The 22,605-nt window shown below is 45.6% G+C and overlaps 1 protein-coding gene across 2 annotated transcripts in view; it reads left to right on the forward strand.

Annotated features, from left to right (window-relative positions):
- The window catches only part of LOC138675340 (carbohydrate sulfotransferase 1-like), a 71,716-nt gene that overhangs the window by 44,865 nt on the left and 4,246 nt on the right, over positions 1-22,605 (forward strand). For both annotated transcript variants that reach the window (XM_069763456.1, XM_069763457.1), the window contains one exon: positions 20,059-20,233. In XM_069763456.1, the coding sequence (XP_069619557.1) occupies positions 20,089-20,233 (145 nt within the window). In that variant the 5' untranslated portion in view covers positions 20,059-20,088. The remainder of the gene's footprint in view (positions 1-20,058; positions 20,234-22,605) is intronic.

Raw genomic sequence — 22,605 nt, forward strand, 5'->3', positions numbered from 1 at the left:
TGCCCCCTCTGTGTCCAGCTGCCTTCTGCCCCCCTGTGTCCAGCTGCCTTCTGCCCCCTCTGTGTCCAGCTGCCTTCTGCCCCCGTATCCAGCTGCCTTCTGCCCCCTCTGTGTCCAGCTTTACTGCCCCCCTGTGTCCAGCTGCCTTCTGCCCCCTCTGTGTCCAGCTTTACTGCCCCCGTGTCCAGCTGCCTTCTGCCCCCTCTGTGTCCAGCTGCCTTCTGCCCCCCTGTGTCCAGCTGCCTTCTGCCCCCTGTGTCCAGCTGCCTTCTGCCCCCTCTGTGTCCAGCTGCCTTCTGCCCCCCTGTGTCCAGCTGCCTTCTGCCCCCTCTGTGTCCAGCTGCCTTCTGCCCCCTCTGTGTCCAGCTGCCTTCTGCCCCCCTGTGTCCAGCTGCCTTCTGCCCCCCTGTGTCCAGCTGCCTTCTGCCCCCTCTGTGTCCAGCTTTACTGCCCCCTTGTCCAGCTGCCTTCTGCCCCCTCTGTGTCCAGCTGCCTTCTGCCCCCTCTGTGTCCAGCTGCCTTCTGCCCCCGTGTCCAGCTGCCTTCTGCCCCCCTGTGTCCAGCTGCCTTCTGCCCCCCTGTGTCCAGCTGCCTTCTGCCCCCCTGTGTCCAGCTGCCTTCTGCCCCCCTGTGTCCAGCTGCCTTCTGCCCCCTCTGTGTCCAGCTGCCTTCTGCCCAAACCCCCCCCCCCCCCCCCGATCGCCGCTCTCCGCTCTTAATAGAAAAAAAAAAAGTTCTACTTACCTGCCGCGCTCCTGATCTCTCCACGCAGCTGCACTGTGCACTCGCCGGCGACTGACAATGACGTCAGACGCCGGCGACCTGCACGCTGCGGCTGGCGGCTGTTAACTATTGACGTGCGGGCGCGGGCCCGCATGTCAATAGCGTACAGCTGCAGCGCCGGCCGCCGCTAAGGGCCCGGTTCAGCCTGCGGCTGCCGGTAGGGGCCCGGTGAGCAGGTAAGAGGGGGCCCGATGCGGGCCCCCTCTGCTCACCGGGCCCCTTACGCCAGTCACGGCTGTAATGCCCTGATGGCGGCCCTGGACACAGACATTCTAGGGAGGAGCTAGAGGCAGAAACAGACATTCTAGGGAGGAGCTAGAGGCAGACACAGACATTCTAGGGAGAAGTTAGAGGCCGACACAGACATTCTAGGGAGAAGCTAGAGGCAGACACAGAGATTCTAGGGAGGAGCTAGAGGCAGATACAGAGATTCTAGGGAGAAGTTAGAGGCCGACACAGACATTCTAGGGAGAAGCTAGAGGCAGACACAGACATTCTAGGGAGAAGCTAGAGGAAGACACAGAGATTCTAGGGAGGAGCTAGAGGCAGAAACAGACATTCTAGGGAGGAGCTAGAGGCAGATACAGACATTCTAGGGAGGAGCTAGAGGCAGACACAGACATTCTAGGGAGAAGCTAGAGGAAGACACAGACATTCTAGGGAGGAGCTAGAGGCAGAAACAGACATTCTAGGGAGGAGCTAGAGGCAGAAACAGACATTCTAGGGAGGAGCTAGAGGCAGACACAGACATTCTAGGGAGAAGTTAGAGGCCGACACAGACATTCTAGGGAGAAGCTAGAGGCAGACACAGAGATTCTAGGGAGGAGCTAGAGGCAGAAACAGACATTCTAGGGAGGAGCTAGAGGCAGATACAGAGATTCTAGGGAGAAGTTAGAGGCCGACACAGACATTCTAGGGAGAAGCTAGAGGCAGACACAGACATTCTAGGGAGAAGCTAGAGGAAGACACAGACATTCTAGGGAGAAGTTAGAGGCCGACACAGAGATTCTAGGGAGAAGCTAGAGGCAGAAACAGACATTCTAGGGAGGAGCTAGAGGCAGATACAGAGATTCTAGGGAGAAGTTAGAGGCCGACACAGACATTCTAGGGAGAAGCTAGAGGCAGACACAGACATTCTAGGGAGAAGCTAGAGGAAGACACAGAGATTCTAGGGAGGAGCTAGAGGCAGAAACAGACATTCTAGGGAGGAGCTAGAGGCAGATACAGACATTCTAGGGAGGAGCTAGAGGCAGACACAGACATTCTAGGGAGGTGCTAGAGGAAGACACAGACATTCTAGGGAGGAGCTAGAGGCAGACACAGACATTCTAGGGAGAAGCTAGAGGAAGACACAGAGATTCTAGGGAGGAGCTAGAGGCAGAAACAGACATTCTAGGGAGGAGCTAGAGGCAGATACAGACATTCTAGGGAGGAGCTAGAGGCAGACACAGACATTCTAGGGAGGTGCTAGAGGAAGACACAGACATTCTAGGGAGGAGCTAGAGGCAGACACAGACATTCTAGGGAGAAGCTAGAGGAAGACAGAGAGATTCTAGGGAGGAGCTAGAGGCAGAAACAGACATTCTAGGGAGGAGCTAGAGGCAGATACAGACATTCTAGGGAGGAGCTAGAGGCAGATACAGACATTCTAGGGAGGAGCTAGAGGCAGACACAGACACTCTAGAGAGGAGCTAGAGGCAGACACAGACATTCTAGGGAGGAGCTAGAGGCAGACACAGACATTCTAGGGAGAAGCTAGAGGAAGACACAGAGATTCTAGGGAGGAGCTAGAGGCAGAAACAGACATTCTAGGGAGGAGCTAGAGGCAGATACAGACATTCTAGGGAGGAGCTAGAGGCTCACACAGACATTCTAGGGAGGAGCTAGAGGCAGATACAGACATTCTAGGGAGGAGCTAGAGGCAGACACAGACACTCTAGAGAGGAGCTAGAGGCAGACACAGACATTCTAGGGAGGAGCTAGAGGCAGACACAGACATTCTAGGGAGAAGCTAGAGGAAGACACAGAGATTCTAGGGAGGAGCTAGAGGCAGAAACAGACATTCTAGGGAGGAGCTAGAGGCAGACACAGACACTCTAGAGAGGAGCTAGAGGCTCACACAGACATTCTAGGGAGGAGCTAGAGGCAGACACAAACATTCTAGCGAGAAGCTAGAGACAGACACATTCTAGGGAGGAGCTAGGGACAGACACAGACATTCTAGGGAGAAGCTAGAGACAGACACATTCTAGGGAGGAGCTAGGGACAGACACATTCTAGGGAGGAGCTAGTGGCACGCACAGACATTCTAGGGAGAAGCTAGAGACAGACACATTCTAGGAAGGAGCTAGAGGCACGCACAGACATTCTAGGGAGGAGCTAGAGACAGACACTTTCTAGGCAGGAGCTAGAGGCAGACACAGACATTCTAGGGAGGAGCTAAAGGCAAACACAGACATTATGCTTCAAGTTCTCCTGAAATAACAGTTCTCCATAGAACTTTATGAGCACCAACTGTCATTTCCTGTCTCAATAATTGGAAAACCTGCATTCACTAAAACACTATCTGTGAACAAACACTAAGGGTATGTCAAAGTGATGCACTCACAGCTATTTCAGAAATTCTGGGTGAAAAAATGCAGTATATTTCAAACAAACCTTGATGGACCGACCACTCTGTTCTTGATGTTAAATCCCTTTACTTAAATGCAAGCTGTTAGCAAGATTTAGGATCCCAAACAATGATAACCAACCTTTTATCCAGAGCGAAGACAAGCTTAAGGCTGGAGTCACACACAATGTATAAAAAATCTGTCCGATTTTGTCTGCTGAGAATCGCACAAATGTTCTCCATATGGTGATCCGTATGTCATCCGTGTGCTATGTCAGGATGCTTTTTTTTCTCATCCGAATGGTGAGATTTTGTAAAATGAGCAAATAATGGCTGAGCCTTTCCTGTCACCTGCCCAATGCCTGAGAATTTCTCGCAAGTCACACTGATGGACCGTGTGCTGTGCTATTTTTTTTCTCGCCCCATAGACTTGCATTGGCGTTTCTCAGCTGAGATACGCGGACAATCGCAGCATGCTGCGATTTCACTTGCATACGTAATACAGACGAGAAAAAAACGGATGATGGGAGCTGCCCCATAGATTAACATTGGTCCGAGTTCTATGCGATTTTTTATCACATAGCACTCGTCCGTATTACAGACTGGTGTGACTCCGGCCTAATAGTGATGATTTTCAATCTTTATGAGGATTCAGGATAAGGGAGAAAAAAGCTCTAAAAACTGAAAGACGGTCAGGTGGTGGAGCCTCTCTCCCGGAGAAGTCAAGATGACCTTCTGGCCTGAATGACGTCCCATAGAATAGATGAATCATCAAGCCAAGAGCAGGAGGATGTGAGAGTTTGACTGTTTTGTCCATTGTGCAAAATTTCCCAGAAGATTGAAGGTCATCGTTGTAAACCACTCACTGCCCTGGATTGGACAGGTTGGTGGCATTTTGGAGGGCTGGAATTTCCAACCCACATTAGATAGACGTCGAATGATGGTTCGACCATCAGCCATTTCAGTTGTCTCTCCCATGCACAGGAGCACTTTCCCTGCGCTCTCTTTCAGTGAGCCACTGCCAGACATCTTTGGAGGGGGCATATATCATCGAGAAATAAAGGATCGGCGGTCTGAAATCGGACAAGCTGGATCCTTATCTCCACCGACAATCATTCATTTTGGACATCATTGTAGGCAGGTTCAGCTGACTTGAATCTAATATGTTTTGGGAAGGCTTTACTACTTTTGACATATTCCCTTCAAATAAGGACTTTATTGGTTCAACCAATAAAATCCAAGCTTCCATAATATGGGTCAAAGGAGAAGAACAGGGGGTAACTGATGTCTCAGGATACCCAATGATCCATACTAGGAGTGCAGTTGGAGTCATGCACCAAGTACTAGGGAAGATCCTCCACGGCATGCCAGAAGACTTAACTCAAAAGGTCAGGCAAGGTAAGGACCGGCCGCCAATGAAACCAATGTAACTAGCAGGAGCGTAGCGGAGGAGAGGTGATGGAGGCCAAAGAAGGTTTAGCTAGTAATGTGCTTCCACAATGCACCAACTATGGCAAGGTGTAAACACGGAGCAGGTCACTGGAATTGAGAGGATGGCCAAAAACATTACACTTAGGTTAACCAGACCCTGATTCAGGAGAGACCCTGCCAAGGACGTCACCAGCACCCACCAAACTTGGACTAGTCCCATGGCCAATGCCGGGTCCCTCGGGTGCCCACTCATTCCAGGTTTCCAGTACCAACATACGCCATGCATGTATGGAGCGGGCCCAAGATCTGAGCGCTGACCCCGTTATACAGCGTGAGTCTAACTGCCGTGATCTGAGCTGGCTCTGGCACGGGAGGTCAGTATAAGCTTTTTTATTTTATCGGGGCCAAGCGAGGGGTATGAGAAGGAGTTGTCCAAGTTGTGGGCAACTTATTCAAGACCTCTATTAAAAAAAGTTAGTTCTTCCAGGTTTGGAGGAAAAAAATCGAAAGAGATGAAACTTGAGGACCCAATGTATAAATGTATATACGGCAATTTTCGATTTTGGTTTTTTTTCCCGCTAATTTCCACCGGGGATCTGAGCCATGGAGCTCGCCTCCTATAGAGCAGATGGCAGATACATATTTTTCCATTTCTGCCGAGTGATGAACGTCAGGTCGTCACTCCGCAGCCATTTGCACCTAATTTGATAATGTAATCCTATAGCTGGTTTCTCTTATTAACCTTCCTACAAGTCTCCGATGCAATAATCAGAAAACGCTATATCTCCCGCTATCTTGTACAACTCATCCCATCCGGCGGAGGAAACAACCTTCTTCTTGATGGAGCTATTTCTTGTCGATGGTTAAATTTTCTAGCTATGAAAAAAATAATGCAGGGAAAATAGATTCTGCTTAAAAATGGAATTTTACTTTGCTGAGATGCATAAATCCTGACTTAATGCGGAAATATTTATGTCACATTTGCAAAAGAAATTACTATGAGATCAAAGAATAATATTTTATTAAAATTTGGCCGCCCGCGGCTGCTTTCAAATACGGAAAGAAAAAACAGCACGCTGTTCATGGCGTGATTTTTATTTTTTGCATCATTTTCAGACCATGCCCCTCCTAACAGAAGCCGTACCCATTTACTCAATAATTTAAAAAATGTTTTGAAAAAATGCACAAAAAAAGGCGTGTTAAGGAGGTTTTAAGGTGGTTGTCCAGGACCAATATATCGATGACCTATCTTTAGAAAACGTCAATATCATCAGATCGGTGATACCCGACACTGATCAACTGCAACCAGAAAATCACATCTCCATGCACCGTGTAGTGGCCATTCTTGGGTACTGCAGCTCAGCTCCTATTCACCTCAATAAGAGTTTAGTTGTAGTACCCTAGAATGGCCACTACACGAAGCACTGAGCTGTGTTGTCTTTGCTCCATACAATGCATCCTTTCCCTGGATATTGGATTAGGTAACAGCTGATCTGTGGCCATTCCGAGGGTTGGACGCCTAATGATCTGATATTAATGACTTATTCAATATCTTGACATCCATGTTAGGAGCCCTACAGCAAATGTTGAATTTTTCTGCAGCGCCACCACAGGGGAAATGAAGTATTACAGTTTTTATTGAAAATGAATAATCTGTCTTTGTAGTGTATAGATGGAGCAGGTCCCCCTAACGAAGGGATGTCTTGTAGTTTCCACACCGTTAGGCTATGAAGAGTTAAAAAAATGACCAGTTTTTAATGTGGAAAACACTTACAGTCCAGATGAAATCCGCCAGCAAAACCGACATAAAAAATGAGCATAATTCACAAGGATGTAAAAAAAGATATTCTGATCGTGTTCCGTCTTTTCTTACTTCTTTTCGGAAGCTGAATAAAAGGACACCTTGATATCTGCGATCCGATGTTTTATTCCAGAGAAATCCACATTTTTCTTAATATGTAAATGAGCTTTTAAGATCTATGGGCCGGACGTAGATCTCCCTGAGAATCTGCCTCCAGAGATTATTTTATATGAAAAGAGTGAGACATGTAATGACCGACAGTCCGCTCTCCTGATCTACATGTCTCACACTGGTAGCGCCCCCTTTCATTTCAAACAATCTCTGGAGGCAGATTCTCGGTGAGATCTATGTCCGGCCCATAGATCTTAACAGCTCATTTACATATTAAGAAAAATGCGGATTTCTCTGGAATAAGAAATCGGATCGCAGATATGAAGGTATCATTTTGTTCAGCTTCCGATGACCTACAGGCCCGTATGGACAGCTTAGGGTGTGGGTCCTGTGGGGAACAGATTTTAGTGAATTTCTGTGAATTTAGTGAATTTCAGACTGCGCCTTTATGCCTTGGATTTCACAAACAGCTGGTTATTATAATTTATTGATGAATATGTTAATGACTTCATTATGTATTTTCCATCAGAAACATCTCGCTTTTTGCCAAGCGAACCCCCCCGCAGCTCCATGTACGTTTCCCAGCGCCGTGACACACATGAGCGTATGTTTCCCTCTGATTGAAGTCATTACGAGATGTTTCTTCCTTTCCTGTGTAGTGACGCTGATGTGACAGCTTGTGACACTTCTCGCTGGCTTGCTGCCCCGTCCTCCTATGACTACGAGCTGTAAAATAAAACTCCATTTACTGATTGGATTTTTTATTTTTATTTTTTTTTACATAATACGACAAATGGTCTTATTGATCCGCGTAGGAAATCAAAGACGGATGTTTCTAGCAGATTGTCGATTCTAATTTTAAGTTGTGACTAAATGCTGTTCCAGCGGGTAACGCTCAGCGCCTATGAATCAGTGTTGACTATGGCAGAGTATATGATGCATAGGAGATCTAGGAAAGATTTTCCTGTTCTGAATAATCCATCTAAAAAGTAATCATCAATTTCATTTTTACTCCATAAATCAATAGTACAGGTGAAAATAAGAAACTTTGTAATATATCTCATCAGAAAAATCTGCTTCCTTCTCCTCCTGGACTGATCTTTTACTCTTAATTCAGGGGTAAAATCTGTGTTCAGTGAAGACAGATTTTCCCATTACAGAGATAGGAGATGACAGTTGGTGCTTTTAAAAGTCTATGGAGAAGGAGGAGCTAAAGGCAGAAACAAACATTCTAGGGAGGAGCTAGAGGCAGACACAGACATTCTAGGGAGGAGCTAGAGGCCGACACTGACATTCTAGGGAGGAGCTAGAGGCCGACACTGACATTCTAGGGAGGAGCTAGAGGCAGACACTGACATTCTAGGGAGGAGCTAGAGGCAGACACAGACATTCTAGGGAGGAGCTAGAGGCAGACACAGACATTCTAGGGAGGAGCTAGAGGCAGACACAGACATTCTAGGGAGGAGCCAGAGGCAGACACAGACATTCTAGGGAGGAGCTAGAGGCAGACACAGGCATTCTAGGGAGGAGCTAGAGGCAGACACAGGCATTCTAGGGAGGAGCTAGAGGCAGACAGACATTCTAGGGAGGAGATAGAGGCAGATACAGACATTCTAGGGAGGAGCTAGAGGCAGACACAGACATTCTAGGGAGGAGATAGAGGCAGACACAGACATTCTAGGGAGGAGATAGAGGCAGATACAGACATTCTAGGGAGGAGCTAGAGGCAGACAGACATTCTAGGGAGGAGCTAGAGGCAGACACAGACATTCTAGGGAGGAGATAGAGGCAGATACAGACATTCTAGGGAGGAGCTAGAGGCAGACACAGGCATTCTAGGGAGGAGCTAGAGGCAGATACAGATATTCTAGGGAGGAGCTAGAGACACATACATTCTAGGGAGGAGATAGAGGCAGACACAGACATTCTAGGGAGGAGCTAGAAGCAGACACAGACATTCTAGGGAGGAACTAGAGGCAGACACAGACATTCTAGGGAGGAGTTCGAGGCAGACACAGACATTCTAGGGAGGAGCTAGAGGCAGACACAGATATTCTAGGGAGGAGCTAGAGGCAGACACAGACATTCTACTGCAAGTTCTCCTGAAACAACAGTTACAGTTTTCCATAGAACTTTATGAGCACCAACTGTCATCTCTTGTCTCAATAAAAGGAAAATCTGTATTCACTGAAGCCACATTATACCCGTGATTTGAGAATTTTGAGAATGAAAGATCAGTATTTTGCATTGTGATACAGGGACCCGATGGGTCTCTGCGTTGCAATAAACTTCAGCTGAAATAGTTGCTAGCATCAGTAGGCCCCTCTCCAGCACCGGTGTGACCGCAGCTGTTACACCCCTGCTACAAGGCCCAAAAGGTCACTTTGGCCCATAAGAGAAGACCCTTGATAATTGAGGGCTCTCTTTGAAATTTTGCACAGGGGTTTATAAGCTTTACATTTCGCCAGTGCCTGGACCCCACATTAATATTGTACATTACCTACACCGACACCTGGAATTTGGGCACTGCAATACTACCTTTCTCCAGCAAAGGCCACTGCAGAAGAAGTGTGTGGCTGCTCAAAGCTTTTCTTGCTGCTAATCACTGATTGACAAAAGATCCTCATTTAGGGCTGAAACTCATCTGCGAGGAAAACGGACGAGCACAAACCGATAAAAAATGGTACTGTACTCTATCCAATGTTTATCTATGGGTCCCTGCTCATATGCGATTCTTTTCACAGTTGAAATTGGACTGAGAAAAAAAACTTGCACCCATGCTGCGATTGTTCTCGTATCTCAGATGAGACTCGCCAATGCAAGTCAACGGGTGCAAGAAAAAAAATCGCACAGCACTTGGACCATGTGAGTGCTGTCCCATTTTTACACACCTATGTTCTTTGAAAAGAAAGCAATTCATCTGCCGTGTACAGCAAAATCACAGCATGACCCGACAAAAAAGAATAAACAGAATAGATATATACACATAGAATGTATAAATATAAAGACGTTAGTCACATATATAATTAGTACAGTACTTTCATATCTTACTGTACATGAGTTTAATTAATGATTATTTTTCAGGAAAAAAATGGTGTGGGCTCCTATGTAATTTTCATAACCAGCAGAGGGAAAGCGGACAGCTGGGGGACAGATGTTATAGCCTGCGATGGGGGTAATATCCATAGAGATTCCTAGGCTATTAATATCACAGCTGTATACATAGTCTTTATTAGTTATTAAAATGGGGGACCTCCCAAATTAAGATGTAGGGTGATGTATGATTAATAACCCCGCAAAGGCTAGGCACACAGCTTGCAGGCTGATATTAATAGGCTAGGAAGGGGCCATGGATATTGGCCCTCTCCCAGACTAAAAACATCAGCTCTCAGCCACCCCAGAAAAGGTGCATCCATAGGACGCGCCAAATCTGGCACTTAGCCTCGCTCTTCAAACTTGCGCTGATGCAGTGACAAGTGGGGTGACAGTTGAGGAGTTGATGTCACTTTTGTAGTGTCAGATGACATCAAGCCCAGAGGTTAGTAATGGAGAGGCGTCTATAAGATGCCCCCATTACTAACCCCAAAGTGATATGGTATAAAAAAAACACACCCAGAATAAAGAATGTTTAATTGAAATAATGACACCGACTTCTTTAATGAATCTAAATTATACCATATTCATGTCATCACCCTGTCCACTGAAGCCAATGTCCCCTGTAACAAAAAAATACATTAATAAAGCAAACTAATCCTCTCCGACGAAAATATAATAATCCAATTGTCCAGTGAGTCCATAGCCAATGAACTCAGTTCAACTCACTGACATCAGTGCAAGCGTCGTGGGAAAAGTAGTAACATCGCTCGCACTGACGTTAGTGAGTTGAACTGAGTTCATTGGCTGTGAACTCCTAGGAACTTCCTGATGGCACTAATCAGCCAGGTCATGGGAGTTAATCATTGTGAACCACTGAGCAGTGCTAGCACACGCTGCTCAGTGTCTCTGCTGGATGGCAGGCTGTATAGGCAACTATGCAGCCTGCCATCTAGAAGTAGCATAGCTAGACGTGTTGCATGACAATTGGATTATTATCTTTTTGTTGGAGAGGTAAGGATTAGGTTGCTTTATTATTTTATTTTTGTAACAGGGGACATTGGCATCAGTGGACTGGGTGATGACGTGAGTATAGTTTCATTTAGATTCATTAAAGGACTCATTATTTAAATTAAAAGGACTTTATTCTGAGTGTGTGCTTTTTTTATTCAATTGGGGTCTAAGGGGTAAGATTTCTCCTTGTGGAGAGTGACATACCAGCTCTGGCTTGTCAAGGTAAGGGGGCATATTCACCATGCAATGCTCCTCTGGGAAATTTTATACACAAATTGCCTATTCAGAGAGAAAGAGGACTTAAACTCTATAGTGCCACCTGTTGGAAGTAGCGATAATACAAGTCACAATCAACCTTTTAACGAGTCTTGTAATATGACTTAGGATAAAAGCCAACTACCGGGGGCCAATAGCCCGAAACACCGGATCTGCAAATTGAGATTCTGATTTGGCTTTTATCCTAAGTCATATTGCAAGACTCGTTAAAGGGATGATTGTGACTTGTAGGATCGCTACTTCCAACAAGTGGCGCTATAGAGTTTAAGTCCTCTCTCTGAAGAGGCAATTTGCATATATTTTTATTCAACTATCACCCCACTTGCTACTGCATCAGAGCAAGTGAAAAGAGTGAGGCTAAGTGTCAGATTTGGCGTATCTTGTGGATATGCCATTTCTGTGTGGCTGAGAGCTGATGTTTGTAGTCTGGGAGGAGGCCTATATCCATGGCCCCTTCCTAGGCTATTAATATCAGCCCACAGTTGTCTGCCTAGCTCTTGCTGGTTATTAATTATAGAGGGACCCTATGTCACTATTTTCTTGAGGGGTGTCCTTCATTTTAATAACCAGTAAACCCCAAGTATACAGCTGTGAGCTGAAATTAATAGTCTGAGAGGCTCCATGGGCATTACCCCCTTCCCAGGCTATAAACATCAGCACTCAGCTGTCCCTTTTCCTCTGCTGGTTACAAAAATTACGCTGAAGTTTGACATTTTTTTCAGATAAATAATTATTTAATAATGAAATACACGTACAGTAAGCTGCACACTGTACTAATTGTGTATATCACTGACATCTTCATATCTATTTTATGTGTGTATACAGTTAGGTCCATATATATTTGGACAGAGACAACATATTTCTAATTTTGGTTATAGACATTACCACAATGCATTTTAAACAAAACAATTCAGATGCAGTTGAAGTTCAGACTTTCAGCTTTCATTTGAGGGTATCCACATTAAAATTGGATGAAGGGTTTAGGAGTTTCAGCTCCTTAACATGTGCCACCCTGTTTTTAAAGGGACCAAAAGTAATTGGACAGAGTCAATAATTTTAAATTAAATGTTCATTTTTAGTACTTGGGTTGAAAACCCTTTGTTGGCAATGACTGCCTGAAGTCTTGAACTCATGGACATCACTAGACGCTGTGTTTCCTCCTTTTTGATGCTCTGCCAGGCCTTCACTGCGGTGGTTTTCGGTTGCTGTTTGTTCGTGGGCCTTTCTGTCTGAAGTTTAGTCTTTAACAAATGAAATGCTGCTCAATTGGGTTGAGATCAGGTGACTGACTTGGCCATTCAAGAATATTCCACTTCTTTGCTTTAATAAACTCCTGGGTTGCTTTGGCTTTAAGTTTTGGGTCATTGTCCATCTGTAGTATGAAACGACGACCAATCAGTTTGGCTGCATTTGGCTGGATCTGAGCACACAGTATGGCGGCTCTGAAGACCTCAGAATTCATTCGGCTGCTTCTGTCCTGTGTCACATCATCAATAATCACTAGTGACCCAGTGCCACTGGCAGCCATGCATGCCCGCGCCATCACACTGCCTCCGCCGTGTTTTACAGATTATGTGGTATGCTTTGGATCATGAGCTGTACCACGCCTTCACCATACTTTTCTCTTTCCATCATTCTGGTAGAGGTTGGTCTTGGTTTCTTCTGTCCAAAGAATGTTCATCCAGAACTGTGCGGCTTTTTTAGATGTTTTTTTAGCAAAGTCCAGTCTAGCTTTTTTATTCTTGATGCTTATGAGTGGCTGCACCGTGCAGTGAACCCTCTGTAGTTACTTTCATGCAGTCTTCTCTTTATGGTAGATTTGGATATTGATTCGCCGACCTCCTGGAGAGTGTTGGTCACTTGGTTGGCTGTTGTGAAGGGGTTTCTCTTCACCATGGAGATTATTCTGCGATCATCCACCACTGTTGTCTTCCGTGAGCGCCCAGGTCTTTTTGCATTGATGAGTTCACCAGTGCTTTCTTTTTTTCTCAGGATGTACCAAACTGTAGATTTTGCCACTCCTAATATTGTAGCAATTTCTCGGATGGGTTTTTTCTGTTTTCGCAGCTTAAGGATGGCTTGTGTCACCTGCATGGAGAGCTCCTTTGATCGCATGTTTACTTCACAGCAAAACCTTCCAAATGCAAACACCACACCTCAAATCAACTCCAGGCCTTTTATCTGTTTAATTGAGAATGACATAACGAAGGGATTGCCCACACCTGTCCATGAAATAGCCTTGGAGTCAATTGTCCAATTACTTTTGGTCCCTTTAAAAACAGGGTGGCACATGTTAAGGAGCTGAATCTCCTAAACCCTTCATCCAATTTTAATGTAGATACCCTCAAATGAAAGCTGAAAGTCTGAACTTCAACTGCATCTGAATTGTTTTGTTTAAAATTCATTGTGGTAATGTCTATAACCAAAATTAGAAAAATGTTGTATCTGTCCAAATATATATGGACCTAACTGTATATCTATTTTATCTATTCTATTCTAACCTGTCATGCAGTGAGTTTAGTGTACTAATCCGAAAATTGCCTTGTATCGCATGTACTCGCATGACACGAGCATGAGACGATTCTGACCTTTCAGGCTCAAAATCTGAACTTTTTTTTCTCGGTGATGGGTACAAGCTCATAGAGAAGGACTTGCCCAGATGTCATGTAACCAATATCCACTAGTAACATTTAAAATGTACCTAGAATCTGTGATTTCACTGTTCTTTTAAGTTTTAAAGTTGATTTTATTTATTTAGGTTTTTTTTTTTACCTGTCCGGTATAGCGGGAATAAGGGAATAATACCGCTTTGTGTTGTTGTTTACTGATCGTAGCTTAGAAAAGAAACAGATGGCCGTGTAGTAATGATGAAGCCTCCCGTGGTGCTCGCAGATAACGCAGATCCCACTGAAGCCCCTTTGTCATGCACGTAATTTTGATAAATGAGCCGAGCAGCAAGTGGGAAATAAAACATCTGACGCTGAACAAACCACTGGGGTTACTAAAAAGATGTCCAGACTGCAAACTTGGTTGCTAGAACTAAAAATATAATTGGATTCCACCAAGTAAACGAAACACGGAAGGTAAATAATATGATCAACTCTATGCGGACCAAGGTAATTAAAACTACAAAAATATTTGCAAATAAATGTCTGTACAAAAGAGAAGACAAGGAATGAATAATAATCATGTAGTATATGCCTCGAGGATGCAATGGAAACAGAGACAGGAAAAGTATTAGAAGCTGCAGTACTGACTTTTAACCCCTAGATGGTGCGCCATGAAGCAAAGGACCATTATTATCAGTGTAGAAGACAGCACCATCTGGTGGTCATAATTGTGTACTGCACACCATAAATTCAAATTCGTCATTAAATCTTATTAAAGCTTTATTTGTCATAAATACTAAAGGAGTTCTGCACTTAAATATTAATCATTGCAAACAGAGATTGTGAGTAATTTTGGAAAGGTTTTCCCACAATGCACATCTATTATCCATTTATAGAAGACACCGAGTGCTGTACTCCGTTATCTTTGTCAGTCTCTTAGATGTTGGAACAGCTCCATACTCCAATTTAATGCACATTCTGTGAAAACCCCTTTAAATGTACAATGTATTAAATTAATAAAATCTGCTGCATACATTTGTAACGCACTTGTCCTGGAGCCGGGCTTTGTTACCTTATCCCTGGTTTGTTGAACTCTGTGGTGATCCACGTGGGGCTTTGCAGGCGGCCCGTGTGCTCTTATGTGTTCTATTTCCTAGGCCTTTACAAGGCATTCAAATGCTCTGGAGTCCTGTGTACTTGTCTGCGGTCTCCAGGACCTCTGCTACCCGTCTGCGGTCTCCAGGACCTCTGCTACCCATCTGCAGTCTCAGGATCTCTGCTACCCATCTGCAGTCTCAGGATCTCTGCTACCCGTCTGCGGTCTCAAGGACCTCTGCTTCCTGTCTGTGGTCTCCAGGACCTCTGCTACCTGTCTGTGGTCTCCAGGACCTCTGCTACCTGTCTGTGGTCTCCAGGACCTCTGCTACCTGTCTGTGGTCTCCAGGACCTCTGCTACCTGTCTGCGGTCTCAAGGACCTCTGCTACCTGTCTGCAGTCTCCAGGACCTCTCCTACCTGTCTGCAGTCTCCAGGACCTCTCCTACCTGTCTGCAGTCTCCAGGACCTCTCCTACCTGTCTGCAGTCTCCAGGACCTCTGCTACCTGTCTGCAGTCTCCAGGACCTCTCCTATCTGTCTGCAGTCTCCAGGACCTCTCCTACCTGTCTGCAGTCTCCAGGACTTCTGTTACCCGTCTGCGGTCTCCAGGACCTCTTCTACCTGTCTGCAGTCTCCAGGACCTCTGCTACCTGTCTGCAGTCTCCAGGACCTCTCCTACCTGTCTGCAGTCTCCAGGACCTCTCCTACCTGTCTGCAGTCTCCAGGACCTCTGCTACCTGTCTGCAGTCTCCAGGACCTCTCCTATCTGTCTGCAGTCTCCAGGACCTCTCCTACCTGTCTGCAGTCTCCAGGACCTCTCCTACCTGTCTGCAGTCTCCAGGACCTCTGCTACCTGTCTGCAGTCTCCAGGACCTCTCCTACCTGTCTGCAGTCTCCAGAACCTCTCCTACCTGTCTGCAGTCTCCAGGACCTCTGCTACCTGTCTGCGGTCTCCAGGACCTCTCCTACCTGTCTGCAGTCTCCAGGACCTCTGTTACCTGTCTGCAGTCTCCAGGACCTCTCCTACCTGTCTGCAGTCTCCAGGACCTCTGCTACCCGTCTAAGGTCTCCAAGACTTCTGTTACCTGTCTGCAGTCTCAGGACATCTCCTACCTGTCTGCAGTCTCCAGGACCTCTGCTACCCGTCTAAGGTCTCCAAGACTTCTGTTACCTGTCTGCAGTCTCAGGACATCTCCTACCTGTCTGCAGTCTCCAGGACCTCTGCTACCCGTCTAAGGTCTCCAAGACTTCTGTTACCTGTCTGCAGTCTCCAGGACCTCTCCTATCTGTCTGCAGTCTCCAGGACCTCTCCTACCTGTCTGCAGTCTCCAGGACTTCTGTTACCCGTCTGCGGTCTCCAGGACCTCTTCTACCTGTCTGCAGTCTCCAGGACCTCTGCTACCTGTCTGCAGTCTCCAGGACCTCTCCTACCTGTCTGCAGTCTCCAGGACCTCTGCTACCTGTCTGCAGTCTCCAGGACCTCTCCTATCTGTCTGCAGTCTCCAGGACCTCTCCTACCTGTCTGCAGTCTCCAGGACCTCTGCTACCTGTCTGCAGTCTCCAGGACCTCTGCTACCTGTCTGCAGTCCCCAGGACCTCTCCTACCTGTCTGCAGTCTCCAGAACCTCTCCTACATGTCTGCAGTCTCCAGGACCTCTGCTACCCGTCTAAGGTCTCCAAGACTTCTGTTACCTGTCTGCAGTCTCAGGACATCTCCTACCTGTCTGCAGTCTCCAGGACCTCTGCTACCCGTCTAAGGTCTCCAAGACTTCTGTTACCTGTCTGCAGTCTCAGGACCTCTTCTACCTGTTTGCAGTCTCCAGGACCTCTTCTACCCGTCTGCGGAAGGCAAGGGAGACTCAGTGCTGAACCTGGGGAGGATACGTAAGGCGCAGTTTTGAAACTGGGTAAACCTTTTTAAGATAGGGTTATGTGTAGAGACTCCATGTGTCAATCTCCCCTGCGAGCTAAAGAATCAGGCAGCAAAATTGAACATGCCCGATCCATCTGTTCCCCCAACAAATGATAAATCACAGTCGTAAAAAAAAAAAAATCATACACACTGCAAAAAATGGTGGATTTGGGGGGAACCATTATTCCTCACAACCTCAGCCGTAATGCTGTTCATCCATAGATCATACATCCTCTTCTGGGGGGGAGGGTGGGGGGGGGGGGGAGAATATATTCTCTTTTTTATTCTAAGCATATAAGAATATCTAATGACCGGAATGTTCATATTTTTTCTATTTTTGATTTTTTTTCTTTTTTCTTTTATTCTGATTTATTCTTTTCATTTTCAAAAACTTTCAAAAACTTTCTGCGAATCTTGGAGAACGTCTCCGTATCACGCTTCATTCTCCGCCGATACATAAACATAATAAAGTAACCGGACGCGCTTGTTCCTTTCTTTCATTCTTTTTTATTTCCTTCAGGAAGCGTAGACTTTATTATTTTGGATCCTAGTGACAGCCGACAGCGTTCCCCCCCTCCATATAATCTGCGGAAGGATCCGACTGATCCATTGTTCCTAAGATTTTATCACCTGGACCCTGACAGCTTATTCTAGCAATGAAATATGTCAGCAGTCTACAGAACCGGCGGCGGCACAATAGGATCCTTCCTGAAAGGCGCTGGAGGCGAGACGTCTATTCTTTACTTTCCTCCGTCTTTTCATTGTGGTTGATATTAATATCCAGGACACAGAGAAGTCTTCCGCAGGTTCCTCCAGCCGCAGCGAGGATAATGCCCGTCCTGCCCGAGGACATCTGGAGAACTGGAAATGTCAGCAAGGACGATAGATAATTGTGAAAATTAATTTAAAAATAAATAAATAAAAATGCCAGTCCTAATGGCGCTGATCTGACGAATGGTGATTGTTATTGTTCTGGCTGATTAATAGCGGCCACATGGGACCGTAAAAGGGGGAACTGTAAGGCTACTTTCACACTAGTGTTAACTGCAATCCGCCACAATGCGTCGTTTTGCAGAAAAGACGCATCCTGCAAAAGTGCTTGCAGGATGCGTTTTTTCCCCCATAGACTTGTATTGACGACGCAATGCGACGGATTGCCACACGTCGCATCAGTCGTGCGACGGATGCGTCGTGCTTCTGCGGACCGTCGGGAGCAAAAAACGCTACATGTAACGTTTTTTGCTCCTGACGGACCGCTTTTTCCGCCCCCACCTCCCCGCACCTTACAATGGGGCAGCGGATGCGCCGGAGAAATGCATCCGCTGCCTCCGTTGTGCAATGCGTTAAACGCTAGCGTCGGAATCTCTGCCCGACGCATTGCGACGGGGAGATTCCGACGCTAGTGTGAAAGTAGCCTTAGGAAGAGATTCATACAGTGAAATGTAAGTTATTGGAAAAGTAAAAAAGGAGATAATTAGATCTAGTGCATGATGCATCAGTGGCTAGAAGCTGTAATTCCTGAAATCTGGCAGTTTTTATTCTAATGGAGTGACACTTCCGCCACTCACATTAGGTGATGTCACAGCTCACCTCCTCCTCCTCCTGTACAATGACTGATAACACCTCTATATACAGTAGATAACACAGGATCCACCATTCACAATAGGTGATGTCACAGCTCACCTCCTCCTCCTGTACAATATCTGATAACACCTCTATATACAGTAGATAACACAGGATCCACCATTCACAATAGGAGATGTCATGTCACAGCTCACCTCCTCCCCCTCCTGTACAATGACTGATAACACCTCTATATACAGCAGATAACACAGGGTCCACCATTCACAATAGGTGATATCACAGCTCACCTCCTCCCCCTCCTGTACAATGACTGAGAACACCTCTATATACAGTAGATAACACAGGATCCACCATTCACAAGAGATGATGTCACAGCTCACCTCCTCCCCCTCCTGTACAATGACTGATAACACCTCTGTATACAGTAGATAACACAGGATCCACCATTCACAATAGGTGATGTCACAGCTCACCTCCTCCTCCTGTACAATATCTGATAACACCTCTATATACAGTAGATAACACAGGATCCACCATTCACAATAGGTGATGTCACATGTCACAGCTCACCTCCTCCCCCTCCTGTACAATGACTGATAACACCTCTATATACAGTAGATAACACAGGATCCACCATTCACAAGAGATGATGTCACAGCTCACCTCCTCCCCCTCCTGTACAATGACTGATAACACCTCTGTATACAGCAGATAACACAGGGTCCACCATTCACAATAGGTGATATCACAGCTCACCTCCTCCCCCTCCTGTATAATGACTGATAACACCTTTATATACAGTAGATAACACAGGATCCACCATTCGCAATAGGTGATGTCACAGCTCACCTCCTCCTTCTCCTGTACAATGACTGATAACACCTCTATATACAGTAGATAACACAGGATCCACCATTCACAATAGGTGATATCACAGCTCACCTCCTCCTCCTGTACAATATCTGATAACACCTCTATATACAGTAGATAACACAGGATCCACCATTCACAATAGGTGATGTCACATATCACAGCTCACCTCCTCCCCCTCCTGTACAATGACTGATAACACCTCTATATACAGCAGATAACACAGGGTCCACCATTCACAATAGGTGATATCACAGCTCACCTCCTCCCCCTCCTGTAAAATGACTGATAACACCTCTATATACAGCAGATAACACAGGATCCACCATTCACAATAGGTGATGTCACGTCACAGCTCACCTCCTCCTCCTGTACAATGACTGGTAACTCCTCTATACACAGTAGATAACACAGTATCCACCATTCACAATAGGTGATATCACAGCTCACCTTCTCCTCCTGTACAATGATTGATAACACCTCTATATACAGTAGATAACACAGGATCCACCATTCCCAATAGATGATATCACAGCTCACCTCCTCCTCCTCCTGTACAATGACTGATAACACCTCTATATACAGTAGATAACACAGGATCCACCATTCCCAATAGATGATATCACAGCTCACCTCCTCCTCCTCCTGTACAATGACTGATAACACCTCTATATACAGTAGATGATGTCACAGATCATTTCCTTAAGGCAAAATGTAAAAAATTCTGTTGATATCTTTTTTATTTTCTCGAGATCCCCTAAAAATTTACAAGTTTGTACAATCCCAACTTTTAAGTGAACCCTTCTATCCCTGTAACCCTGTATGTGAGATTTGTGCCAAGTCACGGCTGTTTCATGTCTTCCATAGGACATATGGCTGAAGCTATGTAAATTCTGAATGATGGAGTGTTCATGGAAAGTCTTTGCGCTGTTCGTGTTTACATCACTGGGAATCCAATACACAGCCATTAAGTCCCTCAGGATGACCTTCACAACACCTTGCCCGAGTTTGACGGCCGAGAATCGTTGTGGACACATCAAAGGTGACAAAATCTCTTACTTGCTTTTTGACATATATTTTTCATTTACCACTGAGAAATATTTTCTTACAGTTTATAAAGTGTTTTGTGGGTTATTCTCTCTATCTCTATAGCTTGAGTTGTAACATCCTCTCACTGTTCAGTTTCTTTACAAAGCTGCTGCTTCCTTCCCAGCCTTGGCTTTTATACTGGCTGTGGATAGTCCCGCAGTCATGTGATCCTTTTCTGGCTGACACAAGATTCTGCAGTGTAGATTCACGTAAATCGAATCAAAAAAGTGTTCGTATTTGACGGGTTCAGTGGATTCCAAAAATGTTGACAAATTCGATTCAGATCGAATTAATTCGTTCATCTCTAGTCAGATTTAGCAAATTATTTATATATCACTACCATTAATTTTGTTCTGGTTCATTGTTTTCTGGTCCCTGGTGGTTAGTGGCATTAGACACCACAGCTTATGAAAGGCTGGGAAGGTGTGATTTAGACTTACCCCTGACCTCCCCTTACCATTGTAGAGGCCATCCTGGAATCAGGAGGAAAGGGATCTCACTCTGTACAGAGGACGCAACCGGAGGTAAATAGAGGGCACCAGGTATGGTGACAATACATGAGAAAAATGATAATTACTTACCGGTAATTTGATTTTCCAGACCCATGACAGCACCGCACATGAGAGATGGTATCCGCCCCCAGGAACAGGAAACCTGTAGCAGAGATAAAATAAGGGGGCGGCACATCTCTCCTTAGTTTGTTTCAGAGTATGCAAGGTAACCGCCAAATTAGTTCACCTGTATGTTATTTTTACAAGGCCACTCTTATTCACCTTCTTTTATGTTTAATAAAGATTTTTTTTTTTTTAACGAATGCGGTGCTGTCATGGCTCTGGAAAATCAAATTACCGATAAGTAATTATCATTTTTTTCCTTCCCCATGACAGCACCGCACATGAGAGGAAGAAATAGAAGAGACTCCTAAGGTGGGACAACAGCAGATAACATCTTTCTACCGAAAGCTAGATTTGAGAGCCCGAGATCTAGCCTGTAGTGGCGGAAGAAAGTGGTGGGTGAAGACCATACCGCTGCATTGCAAATCTGTTCTACAGACGCATTCGCCCTTTCAGCCCAGGATGTGGCTATGGCCCTTGTAGAGTGAACCGTTACAGCCAGTGGGGGAGTGTGACCTGAGGAAGAGTAAGACAGAGAAATAGCCATACAAAGCCACCGTGTGTAGTCGATTTTGAAGCTTTTTTTCCCATGTTTGTCCCCTGGAAGGAGACAAAAAGGGCTGACTACTGTCACCATGATCTTGACATTTCTATATATTGGAGTAGGCAACGTCTAACATCAAGGCAATGGAAGGCTTGTTCTCCCTGGGATTTGAGATTTGCACAAAATGAGGGCAAAATTATTTCCTGGTCCCTGTGGAATTTTGAATTGACCTTTGGGAGGAAGGCCGGGTCAGTTCTTTTGATTAATCTGTCCTCCAGAAAGGTAGTATATGGGGGATTTACAGAGATAGTTTGCAGCTCAAAAACTTGCAGACCACCCTTGCGTCTATCGGTTCATATGAGCCTCGTTTGCAGCCAGAAACTCAAAATCATTACCCAAGGTGGCTCCCTGGGATCTAAATTTAGTTTTAAATGCCTTAACCCAGTGTTCCCCAAGTTCGGTCCTCTAGAGCCACCAACAGGTCATGTTTTCAGGATTTCCTTAGTATTGCCCGGGTGAGAATTCCATCACCTAGACAGGCAACAATTCCATCACCTGGGCCATACTAAGGAAATCCTGAAAACATGACCTGTTAGTGGCTCTTGAGGACTGGAGTTGGGGAGCACTGCCTTAACCTCTGCTCCTTTTGAGCCTCTTGCTTTTATTTCAGAGAAGGCCTTAACAAAACAGTGCTCCTGGTTGCCCTGACGTCAGCTCGGCGTATATGTGAGCTGCAAACTATCTCTGTAAATCCCCCATATACTACCTTTCTGGAGGACAGATTAATCAAAAGAACTGACCCGGCCTTCCTCCCAAAGGTCAATTCAAAATTCCACAGGGACCAGGAAATAATTTTGCCCTCATTTTGTGCAAATCCCAGGAACATGACCTGTTGGTGGCTCTAGAGGACCGAACTTGGGGAACACTGGGTTAAGGCACTTAAAACTAAATTTAGATCCCAGGGACCCACCTTGGGTAATGATTTCGAGTTTCTGGCTGCAAACGAGGCTCATATGAACCGATAGACGCAAGGGTGGTCTGCAAGTTTTTGGTCAAACAATGCACCTAAGGCAGAGACTTGTACTTTTAGGGTGTTGGTAGATAATCCTCTTTCCAGCCCTCTTTGAAGGAATTCTAGTATTTCTTTTACCGGGACTTTCTGACTCG

Source organism: Ranitomeya imitator, chromosome 4 (assembly GCF_032444005.1).
Source record: "Ranitomeya imitator isolate aRanImi1 chromosome 4, aRanImi1.pri, whole genome shotgun sequence".
NCBI classification, from domain to species: Eukaryota; Metazoa; Chordata; class Amphibia; order Anura; family Dendrobatidae; genus Ranitomeya; species Ranitomeya imitator.